The following is a 22,183-nucleotide window of genomic DNA, read 5'->3' on the forward strand; positions in this document are numbered from 1 at the left end:
CTAAATGGGAGTTGAAAGGTGATAATTGGAGGAAGGTACATCATTTTGTTGGAACAAAATTAGTTTGTACATTTTCTCTAGAGTTTTAATGATAACAAAGTACTGAAGAACCATAGATTAAAATTTAACAAGGTCTGAACATGTATAAGAGCATCAGAAGCATAAGATAAGTTAAAATACTTTGCTAGAAGATCTGAAGAAAGGTCAATCAGAAGTTAACATTTTAATCAGAAGAAAGGAGATCACTCAGAAGCTGAAGATCAACATCAAACTCTGAAGACCATCAGACTCTGAAGACCTCTAGACTCAAAAGAAAAGAATCTTGAGGACCCAGATGTCACGTTAGATTTGTCCTCTTCTATGACTTGTCTCCATCAAGAATTTTCAAGGACAAAGAGAATGGAAGGATAATTCCAATTGCAGTAAAGGAATTTCAAATGTCTAATCAACGACATTATTCATATCAGGCAAAGTCCTAACTATCTAGATTTTAAGCTTATCAACGACTCTTAGTGCACTAACACTTCTACAACGTCTTTTAAATCCTTACCTATATAAGGAATTGAAGACTTGAAGGAATATAACAAGACTCTGTTATTTTAACGTGTCATTACTTTGTCAAATTCAAAAGCGCATATAACACTTTAAGAATTTCTTACTAAGTTTTTATCTTAAAAATTTTAAGTTCATAAAGTATGTTCTTAATATAAATATTTACACCTCTGATTGTATATCAAGTGTACAAACAATAAAAACAAATTTGTAAACTATTATAAAACTCTCTTTTAATTGTGATTAAACATTTGGAAGTCTCTTGCTTGTGTGTTTAAGTATTGAAAGTCTCTTGGTTGTGTCCTTGAGCAATTTCAATCAGTTGTGATTATAATGGAAAATCATTTGGAAGTGCACGGGGACTGGACTACTCCTACATTGTAGGGATACCAATATAATTGCTTTGTGTCTGCTCTCTCTCTCTCTATATATATATATATATATATATATATATATATATATATATATATATCTTTGTGTTTGATTATATTTGCTTCTATCAGACTATGTGTCGTTATGATATGCAAATTATCATACATACTCCCTTTTAGATGTGGAACATGAAAAGACACTACTTCGGTATTCTCCATGACTATGGAAGGATTTATTATTGTAACATAAATTTTGACGCCACAATTTTTTTTTTTAAATGAGGAGGTTATAGCGAGCTTTTGGGAGAAATTGAGGATGACATAAAATTTAAGAGAAGGACAATATCTACTTGTTAAGAGGACGCTTTGATTTTTATTTTCTTGCATTTTACTTGCTTAGTATACAAATGATAAGCTCTACCATTTTTATAGGCCTCAGGAAAGAGTTCTGCATGCATCATACAACAATATTCTACACATTTCCCGAGAGAGTTCTATACACTTCTCTCTACTGCATGCGTTTAATACTCTGCTTTTATACTACTAGCCGACTTCTGCACATCTCTAGAACTTTTTAGACTACACCACTTATTATCTCATTGGACTTGACACTTTATTATCCAACTACACACACTTCATTAAATTTATTGTTGAGAAAATTCTTGAATAATTTTTTCTGAATTTTTAATTCTATTTCTTAAGGGTTAACTATGCATCTTTTACCAAAAGTTGTTAATATTAAAGAACATTTTCAATTAAGAGACTGTTTTTTTTTATGAATATTAAGAGAATATAATTCTAAAATAAAAAGATGAAATTCAATAAAAAAAAAAAGGTAAATGAATGGTTTTAGAAAATGTAAAATAATTGAAAAAATGATAATTATGAATCTTATTTGAGGTAAATATGTCCAGATAGAAAACACAACATACCTATGAGAAAGTTTGATGATAAATCTAAGTATATCAATGATGTACAGTTACCAATTGATTGTGGAATGCTTCCTTCAAATTGATTGTTGTTTAAACTAAAATTTCTGAGTTGAGGAAGCTGGTTGAAAAAATCATTTGGTAGTCTTCCATTTAAATTGTTAAAGGCAAAATCTACCACCCTCAAAGAAGTCATGTTGTTAAGCGATGGAATTTCACCTGCATGTGTGTAACAATAATATCAAATTTAATATTTGTTCAGCGATGGAATTTCACCTGCCTTATAAAATTTTCTGACTTGACATGTTGTGATCTTGACACATTTTCTGTTTTTGAACTGAAATTATTTGGTGTTCTGCTGCTCTGTATGTATTTGGTTAGCAATTTTACTGGTTTAACCGATGTATATGATTCGATTGTGTCTTCTTGTAATTGATGATATCTTTTACCTCTTGTGCTTGGTATTGGTGTTAGTAATATTTTGCTAAAAAAATAAACAGGTGTTTGGATGATATTGGGGGAGTATTCTGACTAAAATATGTTAGTTGGGATTGTTGGAATCAACACTATTTAATGAGTTTCTTTATAAAATATGTTCATGCATGTCCTTACTTTTTTTTTGCCTTTCTTTCGAATAAAATTTAAATTATAAATAAAATAGATATATTTATTAACTAGTCTATCGTCACAGATTGGGATTATCTTTTTTCCAAACAAGCGGTGAAAGAATTGAGGATCCTATAAGGCAAATAGTTTTAATTTTGTATTTTTACTAGGAAATTCTTTTACGAGTTAAGAAGAGTTATGGGGTTTTTTAACAAGCACAGTAAGTTATCTTATAATCAATATATTATAACTTATAAGCACTTATGACTAATTAAAAAAGATCTATTTAGTAACCGTTATTTGATAACGAGTTTATAACTAATATGTTTACTAGCTTTAAACTTATCATTATTATTTTTCTTCTAATTTTTACAACTGTTATCTTAATTGGAAGAAAAAAAAAATAAACAAATGTTTTTAATTTAATTTCATATTTATAATAAGTTAGTTGATAGCTAATAGGAAATGACTTAATAAGTTAATCGAACCATTAATTTTATCGGTTGTTTTACCAAACAGTGTTATGATGCCTCAACCGCTCTTTTTGTGCTTTATTAGACCAGTGTGTAGGATCTATTACATCTTAAACTAAAATTTGAATATTATAGTGATAATAAATTGGAAAGAGATATATAGTTTTATGAAAATTTACAAAATAATCGGATTGTTGTCAATCTAAAATTATTGTGTGATATGTTTTAGTGGCAAAAGGGGATTGCGGCCAATCTTAAATAAAATCTTAGAAATACAGATTTTGCAAAACCTAGACACTTTCATCATTAAAGAATTAAGTCGTTTATCAAGTTTATAAGCATATACTATAGAGAAACAAGTATAACAAACAGACAATGTTGTCAATGAAAATATCTTACCCTCCAAGTTGTTGCCAATAAGATATAGTTGTTGAAGTTTGTTCATGTATCGGATGCCATTCAGCATGGGTCCTTTGTTGAAACTATTGAATGATAGATATATAATGAGTCAATAATTAGTCGTTTTAATATAATATTTAGTTTCGTTTTATTTAGATTTAAGTTTATTTTATTTAAATATTATTTTCTTTTAGAGCTATTTTACTTCAATTGCATATTATTATATTTCAGGAACGAATGTTTGATAGATTGAGTCTTGGAGCAAAAGGAAGAGGATTAGGAGCTGATTCAGGTGAAAAATACGAAGATTGAAGACGAAAATATATCTTCACCAAGTCAGAAGCTTGGCACGGCCAGTGCCACCTCCCAGGGCCTCTTTTGCTGCTTTTGTTTCATGATCTAGCTGCTTGTTTTGACCGAAAAGCCCGTGGTTTCTTGTAGAACATTCTATTGAATAATTGCTCAGGTTTTAAGTCGATATAAGACTATAAATAGAGTAGCTAGCTATCAATAACATTCATCTTTTGTTCTTGGAAATAATAAGTGACAATTGTTTCTTTGAATAAAAGTTCAACCTTTATTTTATGTTTTTCTTCTTCTGCTTCTTCTTCTTCTCTTCTATGTCTCCAATGAACGTTAGTGAGTATACTCTTCTTGTCTTGAGATTTTTGGATATGTCTAATGACATAATCCTAATCAAACCAAGTTTTAAACCCTAATTTTATGTAACCCTAATTTCTAATCTAAATTCACCATTTTAACATGAATTAACCATTATCAAACTGTAGAAGCAAAAGTGGAGGGTTTGATAATTGTTAATCCATCATCTCAAATATCAATTCATAAAACGAAAGTGGATTTTTGATATTCGGACAAGTGAATTTAGACAAGGATTGCAAAGGAAGCGAAATAGTCTTTGCAATCCTTGAGACATATAAGTTTCGAACTTCAAGGATTGTAATAGTTATCAAGTCAGCGAAATAGGCTTGGTTGCTAGAGGAACCAAAATCTAATAGTAGTTAAGTAAGCGAAATAGGCTTGATTGCTAGAGGAACATAAGATAAACTTGTCTTTAGAAGTTAGGTCTAACATAAGGTTCTAGGTTTAATAGTTTGGTTTTTGAAGAGTTTGTCATTATGATAAACCAATAATCCCAAGGCGCCTTTTTAATATTATTGTTATTTTCATTATGTTAAAAATTCAAACTTTATAATCTCAAACTCTCATCTAATCATTATTTAAAGTTAATTGAATTCATAACTTCCTGTCGGAACGATACTCTTTTATTACTACTTCGATAAGACCGTGCACTTGCGGTTTTATCCCATCAAGTTTTTGGCGCCGCTGCCGTGGAGTTATTGTAATTTGATTAATTTTTTTTAGTGGTTAGACTGAATTTTTTTTAAATAAAAAAATATATATTCTTTTTCTTTTTTGCCTTCAACTTTTGGAGTTTTTTATTCTTGAGTGCGAAGAACCATAAGTCTTGGAGAATTCGTTTCTGAGATTGAAATGTTCTTCGTGAAAGAAGATGCAACACACATAATAATAACAATATGGCTGAGGAGCGCACTCTCAAATAGTATGCAATCCCATCTTCATATGAGTTATACGCTGTTATTGTGTACCCAACAATTGAGGACAATTTTGAAATAAAACCTGCACTTATTTATTTAGTGCAGCAAAATCAATTTTTCGGATCTCCTACTGAGGAACCTTGAAGACTCAGTGGAACCTACGGACAATTTTCGGATCACCTACGGACAATTTTAAGACTCAGTGGAACCTTGAAGGCAAACCAAGAGGCTGTAAGGCTGCACCTCTTTCTTTTTTCCTTAAGTGATAGAGCTAGTGCTTGGTTTCATTCATTGACAATTGGTTCTATCACTTCATGGGACCAAATGAGGCTAGCTTTCCTTGCCCAATACTGTCCCCTTTCAAAAACCGCTCAATTAAGGGCGGGGCTTTTTCAATTCACTCAAAAAGATGGGGAATCTCTTTACGATGCGTGAGACCGTTTCAAAGAAATGCTCAGGCTTTGCCCTCATCATGGTTTAGAGAAGTGGCTTATTATCCACACCTTTCGTAATGGTCTTTTGTATACCACAAAAATTTATGTTGATGCAGCTGCAGGTGGAGCTTTGATGAATAAAACTTACACAGCAGCATGTGCTTTGATCGAGGGCATGGCACAAAACCACTATCAGTGGACAAGTGAGAGAGTCATAATCCGCTTCATCACCCTTCCCACACAAAAATTCCCTCAAAAAAATTTCACCAATTTTTTTTTACCCAAACCCCATCATTAAACCAACCCTTCCCACACAAAACCTTTTCCAAACCTAACCTCCACCCAAACCCCCACCAAGTCAAATTTATGTCAATGACATCCAAGAGAAAAATTAAGGAGATTGAAGGCCCCGGAAGCGGTGCAAGAAGAAAACAATCAATAGTCCGAAATCATGGGATCCAATTCAAGAATCCCGAGCAAAAGAATAGGTATAAATCTCAAATCTCTAGAACTATCTCTTCCGGCAGGTACCCTGATGATTAATGCTTTGGATAGACTAGGAATAGAGGAACATATGATTAGGTTGTTGAATAACACAACCTTGTACTTAGGTACTTTCAAAGGGTTATGGCTTGCACCATATAGGATAGGAAAGAAGTAGGAATGATGAGGACTGTTGAGCTGTTTATGTTGTGGGTTATGCTTTATAACCACCCTGTTAACATTTGCTATTATTCGCTTATTATCTTGTTTCAATTGCTCGAAAGAAACCGGATGATAAAGGTGATATAGTGGTAGGGGGAATCATCACTTATCTTTTTATAACAGTAAAAACAATTGTAAGACATAAAAGTTATATTAATAGTTAATGTGGTAGGTGAATTTAGAAATGAAGGACAAAAATCCATAAATCAAACAAAAAAGGGGAGAAAAACTAGCCAATTAATGTACATATAGTTTATTATTTATTTTTATATAACAGTAAAAACAATTGTAAGACATAAAAGTTATATTAATAGAAAAAATTTGTATCTAAAAATAATTTAATAGAAAAATTTACTTATAAATGTTGATAGATCTTTGTTAGAAAGTTTTATAATGGACCCGTTTGTTATTACTTTTTTGAAAATAGATTTTAGTAGTGTAATATATTTGTTACGCTTTTTTTAACAAAGAAATTTTTTCGGAAAGCTTCAAATGAAAAATTTCTTTCAATAACTTATCTTAAAATGTAATTCTAAAAATTTTATCATTTTTGTTGAAATTTTTTATGATAATAAAATTGTGAAAAAATCTCTAAAAAAAAAAGCTATTTTAAATTGATTTTCATAAAAACCATTTTTAAAGATGTCATTTTGAAAAAATATGTGATTTAGTTAGTGTTTGATAATCACATGCTATTGTTTCATTTGTATATAATAATTTGATGTATTACAATAATTTCATATTTTGTGAATGATAGGTCAATTGTGTAACCATGCTTTTTTATAATTTGGAGGAATATGAATAGCTAACTATGGTTATATTGAATAGATGAGATTGCAAGATGCACAGAAATTATAAATCCAATTCTAATCACATTAGATATCAAATATGTTATGAATGTGAAGCAGATGGCAAAGGTGCATATAATAATAATATATACTTCACAATCACAACAATCCAAATTATATAGGAAAACATATATTATAACTTTGATTTGGCCCCATCTTAACACTCAATACAGCCTAAAAATGATTCACATGTGTTAACAAATTGTGTATGGGATTAAATTTAAATTGAGGAATCAATTACTATGTTGTTAACAGGAATGATGTTTGCGTGTTTTTATGATTAAGGTTGTCAAGGGGCTATGTGGAAGGAACTGTGGGAGTAAATATATTTATCAGCTGTCTTGCTTGAAGGATGGATCATTTATGCTTTATGTATTGGAGATTAAATTAGCACATATATGCTATAATCTGGATGTTTTAGGGGAATTTTGATATTGGCTTATTTACATTTGTGAAAAAACAGGTCTTGCTGCAAAATAGGATGGTCATGCCGAGAGGACTATCCAGTCCTTAGAAGATTTATTGAGAGAATGTGTTCTAAAGCAAGGGACATGGGATGACACATATTTAGTTGTTTGAAAATGAGTTTCCTACGCCATGATTAATGAGATCATGTTTATTATTTAAAAATTTATATAAAAAATACAAATATTTGTAAAATATTACATAAAATACATGAGACTCATTAACGCCGTCTTTATTATTAATGAGATATATCTTTATTATTTGTAATACTATGACATATTTTTAGTCTAACATATTATAATATTTAAGCCAAATACCATATTTGGTCCTTTTAGTTTGACATAATTTTCAAGTTAGTCCTTTAAGTTTCAAAAGTTTCAAATAGATCCTTTTAGTTTGACCGAATTCCTAAGTTAGTCCTTTAAATTTCAAAAGTTTCACATATGTCATTTTACTTGATAAACTATTTCATCGTTACCCCTGCTGTCAGTTAATAATTAATTGATGTTGATGTAACCGTTAAGTTGTTGATTTGGATATAAACGATGCATTTTAAAAGTTTCGGGTGTCAAAACGTTACGTTTAATGGTCACAAACATCAGTTTAGCACTATAAATGTCGTTTAATAGTGCTAGAAATGTATTTGTTGGTGTAAATAGTTGTCTTTCTGGCACTATAAATTATCATTTGTGATTATTAAAAGTTGCTTTTTACACCATGGAGCTTTTAAAAGGTAACATTTTGATCCAAGTCAACAACTTAACGACTACATCAGCATCAGTTAAACGGATACTGACGGCAGGGGTAACAGTGAAATAGTTTATCAACTAAAATGACATATTTGAAACTTTTGAAATTTAAAGGACTAACTTGAGAATTCTGTCAAATTAAAATGACCTAATTTGAAACTTTCAAAACTTAAAGGACTAACTTGGAAATTCTATCAAACTAAAAGGATCAATTGTGTTATTTGACCTAATATTTATTAATAACCATTTCAATATTTTTATATCTAACATCAACTTATCATTAATCTTTTATTATTTTTCAATGCAGATGACATTGTTAATACTATAACGCATGATTTGGGCTTCGACGCTTTACCCGTGCGGAGTTTATTACGATTTTTATAAAATGGTCATATGTAACCGCTGTTAGTGTGGAACGGGAGGAGTAACAAATGAATCCTATATTAATATTCTAAAATCACAGATAGTGGGAAAAAAATATAACACATTATATCAAAAAGTACGAGTACCTGAAAAGTAGTTAACAGCTAAATTGATATGTTCAAGTGAAGACATGTTTAAAATTGTTTGAGGTATGGGTCCAGACATCTTGTTCTGACCAATTTCCAATTCTTTCAACTGATGAAGGTTACCAATAGATTGGGAAATAAAACCACTGAAATTGTTAACGCCAAGATACAAATATTCAAGTTGTGATAAGTCCCCTAACGCTGCAGGAATCCCCCCTTCAAACTCGTTATAGCTGATATGAAGAATCTTTAATCGGCGCAACCGACATAACTCTGTAGGAAGCTGACCACCGAAGCTATTGTTTTTGAGGTCAAGTATAACAAGAAAGGACAGATTCCCCAAGTTTGGGGAAACGGTACCTCTAAGACGCATATTTCGGAGAATCAAACTGTGGACTCTACCGTGTCGCTCATCACAAGTTACACCAACCCAATTGCATACAGAAGAGGAGGTTGACCAATTATTAGCCAACACATCATAAGGGTCTGAAGTAATTAGGGATTTGAAGGCTAGAAGAGCAGATTGATCAGTTGTGATGTTTTTTGTATTTGCAGCTAAGCAAGCAATAAAACAACAATGCAATGAAAGCGATAAAAGAAAGAGATGAGATGATAGATCAACCATTTTCCCGTAATGTGTGTGAATAATTGATGAGGCAAGGGACTGAAGGAATGATACATATATATTAACGTGTATTTCACTTCACTCCCCACTATTTGTTGGTGGGTTGTGTGGTTGAAGTCAACCGGGTCAACAAAGATAGATATTAAAATGATTGTTGTCTTTGACGAAAATACGATACGACCAGGAAGCAACTATAGATGAAGGGATTTCCACTTATTCTTAAAATAATAATGTTAAAGACGAAGGGCAAATGAAAAGAATCCCTTAAAGTTAAGTTTCTATTTTAAAGTCAATCAACGACAAAAAGGGGAGGAAATAAAGAAGCAAATGGGTAACATACTTTTGCAGGATTTTAACTAAACATATGTGTATTACAATTAGTCCCACATCGGGGAGTTTAAAAACAATAGTCAGGAGTGGTGGTTATAAAAGAAAATCGCTTGTGTGAATGCATAGTACGCTACAGTTGTAAATGACTACATATTATTTTCTTCTTTGTAGTCTTAAAATAAACATGTTCTATAGTTTTATCTTAGTTCTTTTGTTTTTTTTTTAAATAAAGTAAATGGTCAAGATATGGCCTTTTGACAAAAACAAAAAAACTTTCGAATTATGTTACTTGAACAACGGGTTGAACCTACCGAGCCGAACTGAGTTTTTCGTGAACTTTAAATGAGCCGAACTCAAGTTAAAAAAAGGGTTTGCATCGAACTTGAGTCGACTTTCGAGCCGAACCAATTCTTATCGAGTCGAGCTCAGACAAATTCGGTTCGACTCGACTCATTTCCAACACTAGTTGGCGGGTTGTGTGGTTCAAGTCAACCAGGTCAACAAAGATAGATATTGAAATGATTATTGTCTTTGACGAAAATACGATACAACCAGGAAGCAACTATAGATGAAGGGATTTCCACTTATTCTTAAAATAATAATGTTAAAGAGGAAGGGCAAATGCAAAGAATTCCTTAAAGGACAAGAGTATAGCATACGATAATATGTTTTATTATTATTTTTATCATTTAGTCTAATGACTTTTTTTTTTTTTTAGAGCAAATAAATTATATCATTTCATTAAAAATCAATTCGGAAATACATGCTGGAATATCATCAAAGACCTGGAAGCTAGTACTACATGTGGTTGCCTTAGCTAAAGCATGTGCAACCTCATTTGCTTACCTCCTAATAAACTCGACATGAGAGTTTGTTAAATATTCATTACAGAAGCTTAAACTACTATCCATAATGGAGCCAAACTCGGTGATATCTCCACGACCTTTGTTGAAATAATCAGCTACTCTTTTTGAGTCAACCTCGAAATCAACATTTGAGAGTTGAAGTTCATGAATCCACCGAATCGCATGATTTAAAGCCAGGGCTCCCCAACATCGACAGAGTAGGTCGGAGTGAACCACATGATTTTAGAACGGACATGGTTCCCATCCGAGTCTCGGATACACATACCAAAACCTACCTTGTTTGTTGTGGTGGGAAAGGAGGCATCAATATTACACTTATATCTGCCTCTTGTTGGTTTCTCCCATTTGAAATTGGCATCGACGTTGAATTTTGAAGAGCTCGGAGCGGAGGCTGAAGTGTTTGAGTTTATGTGCACTTGCTTGCGGTTTGCATTCCTCCTCCCTTCAAGAAGATGCTTTGCTCTTTCCAGAATGGTAATATTTGAATCAGACACTTGTTGCCATAACTTGAGATTTCTAGCTTTTCAGATGCTCCACATGAGAGTGACATTTATCTCAATTTGAGTTGCTGACAACCTTTGCAACAAGTTAAAAATAATATAAGGGGCATTGTCAAATTGGTTTAGTGATGGAGAGATTAAATGCCACAAATTAGTTGTCTGCCAAATATCAACTGCACTTGGGCAATGAAAGAGAATATGATAGTTGTAACGCTCTCTTTAATTATTTGATTATTTTAATAAGTTTAGAATATACTTATATGATTTGTATGATTTATTTTGATGAGTGGTATTTTGTTATGTTATATGTTGATATTTATTAGTATAATATATATATATGATTTGTTTTAGAAATATATATTTGTTATTGTTAATTGTTATAGAAATATTTTATAATATATATATATATATATATTAGAATAGAATATTAAGATTTGGATATAAGAGAAAAATAAGTAGGTTAAGGATTTTTATAAAAGGGGAGAGCTAGAATATTTTGCAACACAATCTGAAATATTTTGGTAGGCAATCTAATATATTTTAGTGCATGCTTTGAAATATATTTTGATACTTAATAATATATTTTTGTACTGAATAATGTATTTTTGTACTTAATATAATATATTTTAGTACTCAATTGAGATATTTAAGTACTAGATCTAATAGGTGCATTACTTGTTTCCAGTTGTAAACTATCCCTATAAATAGAGAACTCTCAGAGTGCATTCTACACACCGAAATTCACAGTTGATGCTTCCTGTACTTTTCTTGTCTTCTCCCTCTTTTGATTTGTGTTGACGAGTCTTTCTTCTTTTTTTTACTCCTTTCTGTCCCTTCGGAATTAAAAGTGTTCTTAAGACCATAATCCCTCTTCGGTTTAATATCCTTTTAGAGAAGAGAAAGCGGTAGAGTCCTTCGACGATCAATCCAAGGTAAGGGTGGGACTAACATTCAATAATCTTATGTCATTGATTCTGAAAATTGGATTTAATATGTTGTAAGTTTTAGTTTTGAGAATTTGGGAATTAGGGTTAAAATTCATTATTTGATGATTTTCTAAAATAATGTTTTGGGTCAAGTTTTATATGATTTTGAGTCTCTCTTCATGTATATAAATGTTTAGACAAACTTTGGGATCAAATTTGGGCATAGGGAAGTTAAAATTAGGATTTTGGGGTGAAAAATGGGTTTTTCCCGAGTTGCTATCTGACAGCATGTCCTGTTTCATGTTCTTGCGTCTTTTTCACATGTTTCTGTTTTGAACTAGCCTTTGGTGTAAACATGAAAGTTGTAGATAATTGTGTTAGCTTTCCAGTGGCATCGGTTTGACTTTAAAATGATTTTTGGTTTAGGAGTTATGATGAAAATAATTCCAAACCTCAAAACTAGAAGTACTAGGAGTTTAATTAAAGCGTTTAACAGTATTTAACATGTGTTGTGATGGATCCAATTTGGTCGGACGTGAATATCTTTGTTGAATAATTTGAGATACATATATTATGTGAATATTGTATGATATAGAAATAATGTTGTTCATGATTGATGATTTATTATATGAATGTATATGTTGATGAATATGATTTGATGTTGATGGTAATGTAATATATTTGTATATGTGTTATACCCTGATTTTGGACCTAAAAATACTCATTCAAATTTATTTTCTACTACTGATAATTGTCAATTTACTGTTGTTTTACCCTGAACCTTTACTTTGTTTCATCTGCATCTTTTACTGTCTCTGTCTCAGAGTATTTTCAATTGTAATTTTGTCTGTGATTTTCTTGCATAAAAGCATCCAAAGTGTCCTTTCTTGTGTTATAAGTCATTTGAAAACTCTCTAAATCATTGCTTTGTTTTCTTGCATTTTAATTCAAATATTTGCAAAAATCATACAAGAAGGGTATTTTGGTCATTTCCTGCAGTGGAACCCATTTTAGTCCCTGTGTTTGTCTCTGAGTCTTTTCAACTTGTTTTACAAATCATTGTTGAGTCTTTGTTAAAAAATTATTGCAAAAATTGCATCTGAGTCAATTTGAGTCAGTTTAGTCCCTAGGGGCATTTTGGTCTTTTCCCATCAAAATTTCGACAGAGGTATTTTAAAATACCTCATTTTTGTAATTGGTTCATTTTAGTCCTTTTGTTGATTTTATTTTAGGTTTCACTTTACTTTTTTTTCCAACTTACCAATTTTAATTCAATTTTATTTTCAATTGCATTCTGGTCCCTCAAACAAGTTTCCAGAATTGCACTTTAGTCCAAAACTTTTTAAAATTGCATTTTAGTCCATTATTATTAATTGCAGTTTAGTCCTCAATTTTACTTTTTTGCAGAGAGGTCCCTAAGTCACAACAAGTCCAAGGCCGAGCCATACAAGTCCAGGTGTCACCATTTCACTGGTCCAAAGGCACACTTGGCAGCTTATAAATAGTGCACAGTGACACAGACCCATTCAATCAGTGCCAACTCACAAACAGAATCCAATTTCTCTCTCCATTCAGTTAGATCAAAATTCAGAAAACCATCAAGAACAAGCAAGAACCCTAATTCTCCAGAACCAAAATTCATGAACAAATTCATCAGATTTTTCATTGATTCTCAGTGATTCATAGTGAATCTTCATCATTGAATCGTTTTTCTCTGCAATTCAAGTGCGAATGCATCACCAAGTGGTGACAAACTCAAGCACGATCACAGAGTTTTTCTGAAGAAGAAGAAGAAAGAAAGAAGATGAAGAGTATGAACCGGTGAAGAAGAAGAAGGAATCAAACCAGCAAGAAACACCGATTTATTTTCGGTTTCAAGTCAAAAATCAACAAACAGAATCAAATCGAAGATTTCTAAAAAATCTTGTTCGAAATCTCCGATTACATCTCAGGTAAAACTCAAACTTCATCTTTCTTTCTCAAGAACAGCATCAATAAGGACAAATCTATGTAGATCCTCAAGGTTTCAAACAGTTTCTTTCAAAGAATTTGAAAACCTAAAAAATATTTTCAAAACCGTAACAAAAATGTAGATCTACAAAGATTCATGTCTTGCATGTGATTTCTGGTGTTAGATTCGTGTTTAGGGTTTAAAGGCGAGTAAGAAAACGTAATTAGAGGTTGACCGGAAACTGGAGATCTCACCGGAGAAGATGAAGATTCCGGCGGACCAATGAAGGTTCCGGCCAGATCTTCATCTTCTCCGGCCGTTCATCCATGAATCCGGCGGACAAAAAGAGAGAGAGAGAGATGAGAGGCTAGTGAGAGAACGAAGGAGTTAGAGAGAGAAATGAATTTGGCAAATGAAATAAACCGGCGCCTTTACATATATATAGGCCAGTGAACCGGACCGGTCCAAGACCGGTCCCGTCCCCTTCATTCCTGGCCGTTGGATCTAGGGTTTGATCTCCTTTTGCTTGGGCTTGGGCTTGGGCTTTTTCCTTTTGGTTTTGCTGCGTTTTTTTGCTATTTTCTTGCTATTCACACCCTATTTCTTGCTATGTGAACCTCCTGCTTGCTTTATTTTTTTCATAAAATTCTTAAAAAATTTCTGTGTTTCTTGGTACATTTTTGATATTTTTGAGATATTTTTGCATGTTAAGAAATTGATAAAATGTGTGTGTTAGTTCTTGATTAGTTTTTTTTTTCTTTTTAAGTTGATTCTTGAGAATTTTTGCCACATTTTTGTTCATAACATTTTGATATATGATATGAGTGATTGATATGCAATTTTGTGATGAATATGCCTCTGATCATGTGTTTGTTTTACTGTTTTAGATGTGATTTTTTAGTTTCTCGTGTTTCAAGTAATGTGTTTCCTTTTATATTTTGGTTATTGTCGTCATTTTGCCGTTTTATCTCATATTCAATTGCTTACTTTTTTTTCTTACCATTTTATGCCTTATACTACTAACCATTCCATTTCATGTTTCATCCATTTCATAAGCATCTTATCACTTTATCTTCATTTTTGTAGTTTAGGCATTTTATCTTTCAATTTCTATGTCAAATGGACATGTAATTTTAGGTAGTTTAATTTCCTTTTAATTTCTTGCAAGACCATAGCATGTAAACTAGGGCAAAGTGTAAAGGACAATGGACTCTCTATAATGATGTACACCGACACAAGCACCGACATGCACACACGTTGTATGTTTACCGCTTAGATGTATGTTTAGGAAACGCGATACTTAGAAAATGTTCATTTTTCAAAGCAAATTAATTCCATCACTCAAATCTTTCCTAATAAACCTTGGTGCCAAAACTCCATTGTATTTTTTTCTTTATTTTCTTAATCAAATTCAAATGAATCTTAATTTCCACTTAGACATTTTTTCGTTAATAATTGAACCAATAATTCACTATCTTTTTCTCCCATGCCTTTACGGCCTCTTTCTCTTCTTCAAAACCATTTTCAAAAACTAAAATCAATTGAAACACACCAAAAATACTTTTGAAAGAGAACTACATGGAATTTTGATCCCTTAAAAGGGTATGTAGGCAAGAGGTCAAAATCTCTCCAAGTCCAATAAAATAAAATCTCAAACATTTTCTCCCTCCATTCTTAACCTAAATAAACTCTCTTTTTTTCGATAAATAAGCATAAAATTAAAGCGTAGACATAAAGCTAGGAAAGCGGTTCCTATAGAATACTATAGTCGTTACGGGTGCCTAACACCTTCCCGTAACGAAAACGACCCCCGAACTTAGAGTTTTTAAGGGTTTTCTCAATTTTACCCTTCCCAAGAAAAAAATAGAGAATATCAAAGAATGAAAGGTTCAAGCCTAATTAATGACTTGATACCCCAAAATCGAGATAACAATATGCATTGTGTGAATTATATAAGATGTTTAAGTTGTTGTTGATTATCATTTGATGTTGTTATATCTTGAGATGTTTATGTGCTGCCTATGTTGTTGTTGTTGGTTATGTGAAATATTTATATGCCTTATGTGGAAAATGTACGATGTTTAAGTTGTTGTTGATTACGAATTGAGCTTTGTCCTCACCACGTTTTGAGCTTTGTCCTCACCATGATGCCTTAAAAGTATATTAATATTATGATGTTGGGGGCTCATGCCGTGTATTGGTACCACATGCATATAAGAGGTCTAAGTTGCATAGTCGAGTTGGAGTCGCATTTGTCGAGTCAAAGTCGTTGTTAATGGATTATCATCCATGAGTTCTTAAGTTGTTGATGAATTATCATCTATGAATTGTTGAGTTGTCTTCTACCCATGTGTTGTTAAAGAAGTACCTATGAATATTACATGATGTTTATGATATGAATTATATGATGTTGACTAAGATGTTGCTATGTTGTCTATGATATTGATTATGATATTGTTATGTTGTTATGATGTTGTTTATGATACTGATTATTATGTTATGTTATTATTAAGATAATGTTTATGTTGTATTGTATATAATTATTATTATTAAGTGATGATTATGTTGTATTAGATATGATTATTATTATTAAGTGAATATTATGTTATGTTGTTGTTATATTTTTATAAGATGATGGATATGTTGTTGATATATTATTATAAGATGATGATTATATTGTGTGGTCTAAGCTATTATGAGATGATGATTATATTGTGTTGTTTAAGTTATTAGTGATAATGATTACATGATGTTATCTATGAGTTGTTAAATGTACTTGATGATGGTTATGTTAAGTTGATAAGTTGTCTTTTATTCATGAATTGATAATGAGATGCTTGGTGGAGAAATGTTATTACAAATTAATGATGTTGTTATGTTGTATATTAATTAGGATCAAGATGTTGTTATGTTGTATATGAATTATGATTAATGATGTTGTTATGTTGTATATGAATTATGAGTAAGATGTGGTTATGTTGTATATGAATTATGATTATGATGTGATGATCTATGTTGGTTATGATTTAGTTATTATGTGTTATATGATAATGTTTATAATGTGATGAATATGAAGTAAATGATAATTAGAAGTTGGTTGAGTTATTAAGAATTATTACATGAAGGATTATTATTATTAATAGAGGAAGTTATTTATGTTATTAAATATAATTAATGAATTATATGCTTGGTATTATTGTTTTGTGAAATCTCACCCCTTCTGCTTGGAAATGTTGCTCTTCGTATGAGTAACTTGCAAGTAACAAAGAATAGTTGATGTCGTGTGAAGTTTCTCTCTCGTGTGTCTTAGGTGCTCTGATACGTAACGGGATGGAAACCTTGTTATTGCTTTTCTATTCCTTACGTATTATTTTGAAGATTTATGACTATGTTTTTAGATTGGATTTTTATGAGACATTTATGAAGAGGCCTTCGTGCCAAAGACTGTCTTAGTTATTGAATAAATTCCGCTGCGAAGTATTAAAGATTTTTGAATTTTAAAGATAAATAGTTATTTATTCAGTTTATGATTTTAAGAAAAGAATGTGACATTCCGTTTACATGGAAAACTCTGATTATTTTTATGAAATTTTTATGTTGGGAAAACGGGGTGTTACAATAGCTATCTTCATGAGGGTCTTCACACCTACACAATCCGACGAAAAATTAACACCCCTTGTTCGCAGCTTCACCCTTGTTGGAAAACAGTCTCTGCAAATTCTCCAAACTAAATTCTTAACCTTGGGGGGCACTTTCAATCTCCAGATGCCACTCCAGTACCCAGGTCTACGCAGATGGTCATTGTTTATGACATCTTCGATACAAGTGCGATAGGCGCTTCTAAGTGAGTAGCACCCATTTTTCTCTGCCTTCCATATCATTTTGTCCATTTGAACCTGATGATGTAATGGCGTATTTAAAATATCCTTGGCCGTATCATCCGCAAACAACTGACGGATCAAAGGTTCATTCCAGACTTTAGCCTCTTGATCAATTAAGTGTCCTACAGAAAAAGCTTGAAGTGCTACCATATCATCACCCACAGGGGGAATACTGGATCCTGAACCAATCCGTGGTTCACTAATAATAGGAATGTTAAATCCTGTGCCAATTTTCCATCTAGCTCCTTCACGGACCATCACCTTAGCGCTGAGGATACTTCGCCACACAAAACTAGGGTTATGCCCTAGTTTAGCCTCTAGATAGGTACTGTTCGGATAGTATCTAGCTTTGAAGATTCTTGAGACGAGACTTTCCGTATTTGTTTGCAACTGCCAACCCTGTTTACCAAGCATTGCCACATTAAAAGCTGCAAAAACTTTGAATCCCATCCCTCCATCATTCTTTTGAACAGAGAGCTTTTCCCAGGATAGCCAGTTTAAACCTTTGTTGCTTGAGCCACCATGACCCCACCAAAAAGCATTCATCATTTTTTCTATTTCCTCTAATAGAGTGTTTGGTAATCTAAAGATACTCATGACATAAGATGGAATAGCTTGAAGGACAGATTTGATCATAACCTCCCTCCCAGCTTTAGACAAACATTTGCTGCTTCAATTACTAATTCTTTGCCACACTTTATTCTTGATGAAGTTGAAAGTTGGTTTTTTGCTTCGTCCTACCATTGATGGTAAGCCAAGGTACTTGCCAGTCCCTAAGACCGCTCTAACCCCCCAAAATATTGGTGATAAATTGTTGTAATGGATCTTCAACATTTCTGCTATAAAAAATTTCAGACTTTGGTAGACTAACAGCTTGTCCTGAAGCTTCCTCATATTGATTCAAAATCTGCTTCATTATATTTGCCTGCTGGACCTCCGCTTGAAAAAACAAAAAACAATCATCGGCGGATAGTAAATGAGACACTCTTGGGGCTGAACGACATACACGAACACCTTGAAGATCACCTCTATTTTCAGCATTCCTGATTAGCGCAGACAAGCCTTCAGCAGAAAGTATAAAGAGATATGGGGACAATGGGTCACCTTGTCGTAGTCCACGACCTGGAATGATAGGGCCAACCATCTCTTTATTCACAATAACAGAATAGTCAACTGTTTCTACACACATCATAATCCATTGGATCCATTTATCTGAGAATCCCATTTTGAACATGACATCTTTGAGATAAGCCCAATGATGGGATAAAACCGCAAGTGCACGGTCCTATCAAAGTAGTAAAATAAGAATATCGTTCCGACAGGGAGTTATGAATTCAATTATCTTTTAACAATGATTAGAGTTAAAGTATAGAAAGTAGAAGGTTATATTTTTGTATATTTAAAAGAAAATAATAATAAAAGATAAAAGCCTTGGGATTATTGGTTCATCCTAACGACAAGTCCTTCTCAAACCAAACTATTAAACTTATAACCTTATGTAAAACCTAACTTCTAAAGACAGTTTCTCTTTTGTTCCTCTAGCAGCCAAGCCTATTTCGCTGACTTGATTACTATTAGATTTTGGTCCTAAGTTGCAACCAAGCCTATTTCGCTGACTTGATCACAATTTAGAATCCTTGAAGTTCGAAACTATATGTCTCAAAGATTGTAAAGACTATTTCGCTGCCTTTACAATCTTTGTCTAAATTCACTTGTTCGAATATCAAAGCTTCACTTTCGTTTTATGAATTGATATTTGAGATGATGGATTAACAATTATCAAACCCTCCACTTTCGTTTCCACAGTTTGATTATGGTTAATTCATGTTAAAGCGGTGAATTTAGATTAGAGATTAGGGTTACATAAGATTAAGGTTTAAAGCTTAGTTTGATTAGGATTATGTCTACTCACTAATGTTCATCGTAGACAAGGAGAAGAAGAGAGAAAGCATAAAAGTAAATAACAAGAAAGTAAAAGAACTTTTATTAGAAAGACAATTGTCACATATTGCATTCCAAGAAAAGATGAATATTTGTGATGGATAGCTACTCTATTTATAGCATACATTCGACTTAAAATCTAAGCAATTACATTACTGGAATGTTCCACAAGAAACTGCGGGCTAAAATAAAGTAGCTTAAAATCTAAGCAAAAGCAGCAAAAGTGACTCTGGAGGGTGGCCGTGCCAAGCTTCTGACTTTGGGGAGACATATTTTTGTCTCTGAATCTTCGTATTTTCGTACTAAACTAACTCAAAATGCAATATTCGTTCCTTTTGCTGATGATATTCGTTCCTGAAATATAATAAAATGCAATTTGTAGTAAACTAACTCAAAAAGGAAATAATACTAATATAAAATAAAATAAAATCTATTTAAAACTAAACTAAATAACATATAAAAATAGATATTAAATGACTCATCACCCAATCAATTCTATCATAAGCTTTACTGATGTCCAGCTTCAGCACCACACTTTTATCCTTTCCTTTTGTCTTTGTCTTCATATGATGAACCAATTCTATAGCAACTAAAGCATTATCCAGAATGGATCTCCCAGGAACGAAAGCTGACTGTGAGTCAGCAATGCATTTATGTAGTATTTTCTTCAGACGATTTGCCGGAACCTTTGACAAAAGCTTGTAAAGGACATTACACAACGCAATGGGTCTCCAATCCTTCATTGGTTTTTGTTCTGTGTCTTTTGGAATTAAGGCTATGTTTGTGGAGTTCAAAGATGGAGGAAAATGTCCTTCATTCATCCATTGGCAACATTCATTGAAGATATCATTACTGCAAACTTACTAGAAGTGCTGATAGAATCCATGGTTGAATCCATCAGGACCCGGACATTTGTCAGGCTGCATGGAAAACATTGCTTCTTTAAATTCTTCTATGCAAAAAGGAGCTGTTAGTTGAGCATTATCCTCATTGTCAATCACCTAATCCAGCATGTTAATTACTGGAGAACGCACACTTTCATGACCTTCAAACAAATCTTCAAAATAGCTCTTTGCAATAGAGCGCATAACAGTGTCATCTAATATACGAATTCCTTCATTGGATTCAAGTGAAAGAATTTTGTTTACTTTCTTTCTGGAGGTTGCGGAAGTGTGGAAGAATTTGGTATTTAGGTCTCCATCACGATACCAGTGTGTTTCAGCTCTCTGCCTCCAATACATATCTTCTTAAACAAGCAAATGGTTGAGTTTTTGTCTCAAACTGTCAAATTGAATCTCGTCCTGAATTCCATGAGAAGTGCGACTTCTACTAAGTTGTTTTCTGCAATGTTCAATATCAACTTGAAGTTTATTGCAATGGTTTTTGCTCCACTGTGTTAAATTAGATCTTCTGCGCAATTTGATAATTTGTTAATGACACTACTTCCTGCGCTACCAATCCAGCTATTACTAACAACATCGTTCACTCCATCCTTAATCCTCTCCATGCATTTTCGAACTTGAAGGATCTTTCAATTCTATGACTTCGAGCTACCAGAGTTCTGTCTAGTAAGATAGGAAAATGATCCGAAGATGGAGCAACAAGATTTTCCAATTTAGCATTAGGAAATAATTGCATCCAAGAATTTGTGGCCATAACTCGATCCAACTTTTCTTTTACGGCACACACCGTTCCCAAACTCTTAAACCATGTGAAAGGATATCCCTCCATATGAACATCAATAAGACCAGCAACTTGAGTAGCTTCTCGAAATCCCCTAATGAGCCAATTAGGTCTAGTGGCCCTCCCTTTTTTCTCGTCTGCATGGAGAATGTCATTAAAATCCCCCATCAGGCACCAAGGTAAATTTATCTTTCTAGCAAGACCACGGATAAAATTCCAAGAATCTCTTCTTCTGCCAATTTCTGGATAACCGCAGAACCCTGTGAACATCCATGCCATACGATTTAGTCTAATGACTATAAATCCACAATATGAATATATGGGACGTCTGAAGTTGAAACTTCGGCTCTTGTATAAATGTATTGTCTCTACAATTAAACTAAGCTCACAAGGACTACAATAATATGTTTTTAATACCTATAAAATCATCAATTTTTTCTTTTAGGTCTTAAGAAATTTTGACTAAATTATATATTTTGTCCCCTAAAGTTTTTTTTCTTTCCATTTTAATCTTTTAGCTTATAAACAATAGACACTAAGAACTCTTAAAAAAAATTGTCAAAAAAAAAAAGATCACTTAAAAAATTGTTTTATATTGATCTTCTAAATTATAAACAGTATACACTTTTGTTAATAATTACTACCTCCGTCTCTAATTATAAATATCGTAAGGAATCTAAATTTCATACATTTTGTACCTTAAAAGACCAAAGTGTACACAAAATTACGAATATTTCATACATTTTGTAAAGTATAAAATTAAGTAAACAAAATGACACCAATAAATCTTAAAGGATTAAAGTGTCAAATATTTGTAATTTAAAAATATTAAAACAAAAAACTAATGGAACCAAATGAAACAT

At 32.4% G+C, this 22,183-nt stretch overlaps 2 protein-coding genes and 1 non-coding gene across 3 annotated transcripts; all 3 read right to left on the reverse strand.

Moving 5' to 3' along the window:
* Nucleotides 1-1,791: 1,791 nt before the first annotated feature.
* On the reverse strand, nt 1,792-9,242 carry LOC120577431 (LRR receptor-like serine/threonine-protein kinase EFR). Its single transcript, XM_039828852.1, has 2 exons — nt 8,618-9,242; nt 1,792-2,071 (listed from the first exon to the last, which is right to left on the reverse strand). Exons 1-2 carry the CDS (start codon nt 9,240-9,242, stop codon nt 1,815-1,817), a joined length of 882 nt encoding a protein of 293 aa, XP_039684786.1. The 3' UTR covers nt 1,792-1,814.
* LOC112417590 (small nucleolar RNA R71) lies at nt 5,280-5,386 on the reverse strand. Its single transcript, XR_003008191.1, has one exon. It is a non-coding gene; the product is annotated as a small nucleolar RNA R71 (small nucleolar RNA).
* An 8,213-nt stretch (nt 9,243-17,455) lies between the features above and the next one.
* LOC120577528 (uncharacterized mitochondrial protein AtMg00310-like) lies at nt 17,456-18,245 on the reverse strand. Its single transcript, XM_039829103.1, has 2 exons — nt 17,556-18,245; nt 17,456-17,461 (listed from the first exon to the last, which is right to left on the reverse strand). The coding sequence occupies exons 1-2, from the start codon at nt 18,243-18,245 to the stop codon at nt 17,456-17,458; spliced, it is 696 nt and encodes a 231-aa protein (XP_039685037.1).
* Between the last annotated feature and the right edge of the window lie 3,938 nt (nt 18,246-22,183).

This window comes from Medicago truncatula, chromosome 8 (genome assembly GCF_003473485.1).
Source record: "Medicago truncatula cultivar Jemalong A17 chromosome 8, MtrunA17r5.0-ANR, whole genome shotgun sequence".
NCBI lineage: Eukaryota > Viridiplantae > Streptophyta > Magnoliopsida > Fabales > Fabaceae > Medicago > Medicago truncatula.

What these genes read in the sequence shown, in the direction of transcription:
- LOC120577431 (XM_039828852.1), bottom strand. Translation starts at nt 9,242, where the DNA reads ATGGTTGATCTATCATCTCATCTCTTTCTTTTATCGCTTTCATTGCAT. An exon ending in AGCTGTTAACTACTTTTCAG is followed by an intron (nt 2,072 to 8,617) that starts GTACTCGTACTT and finishes ACACACATGCAG; the next exon opens with GTGAAATTCCATCGCTTAAC.
- LOC120577528 (XM_039829103.1), bottom strand. Translation starts at nt 18,245, where the DNA reads ATGATGAATGCTTTTTGGTGGGGTCATGGTGGCTCAAGCAACAAAGGT.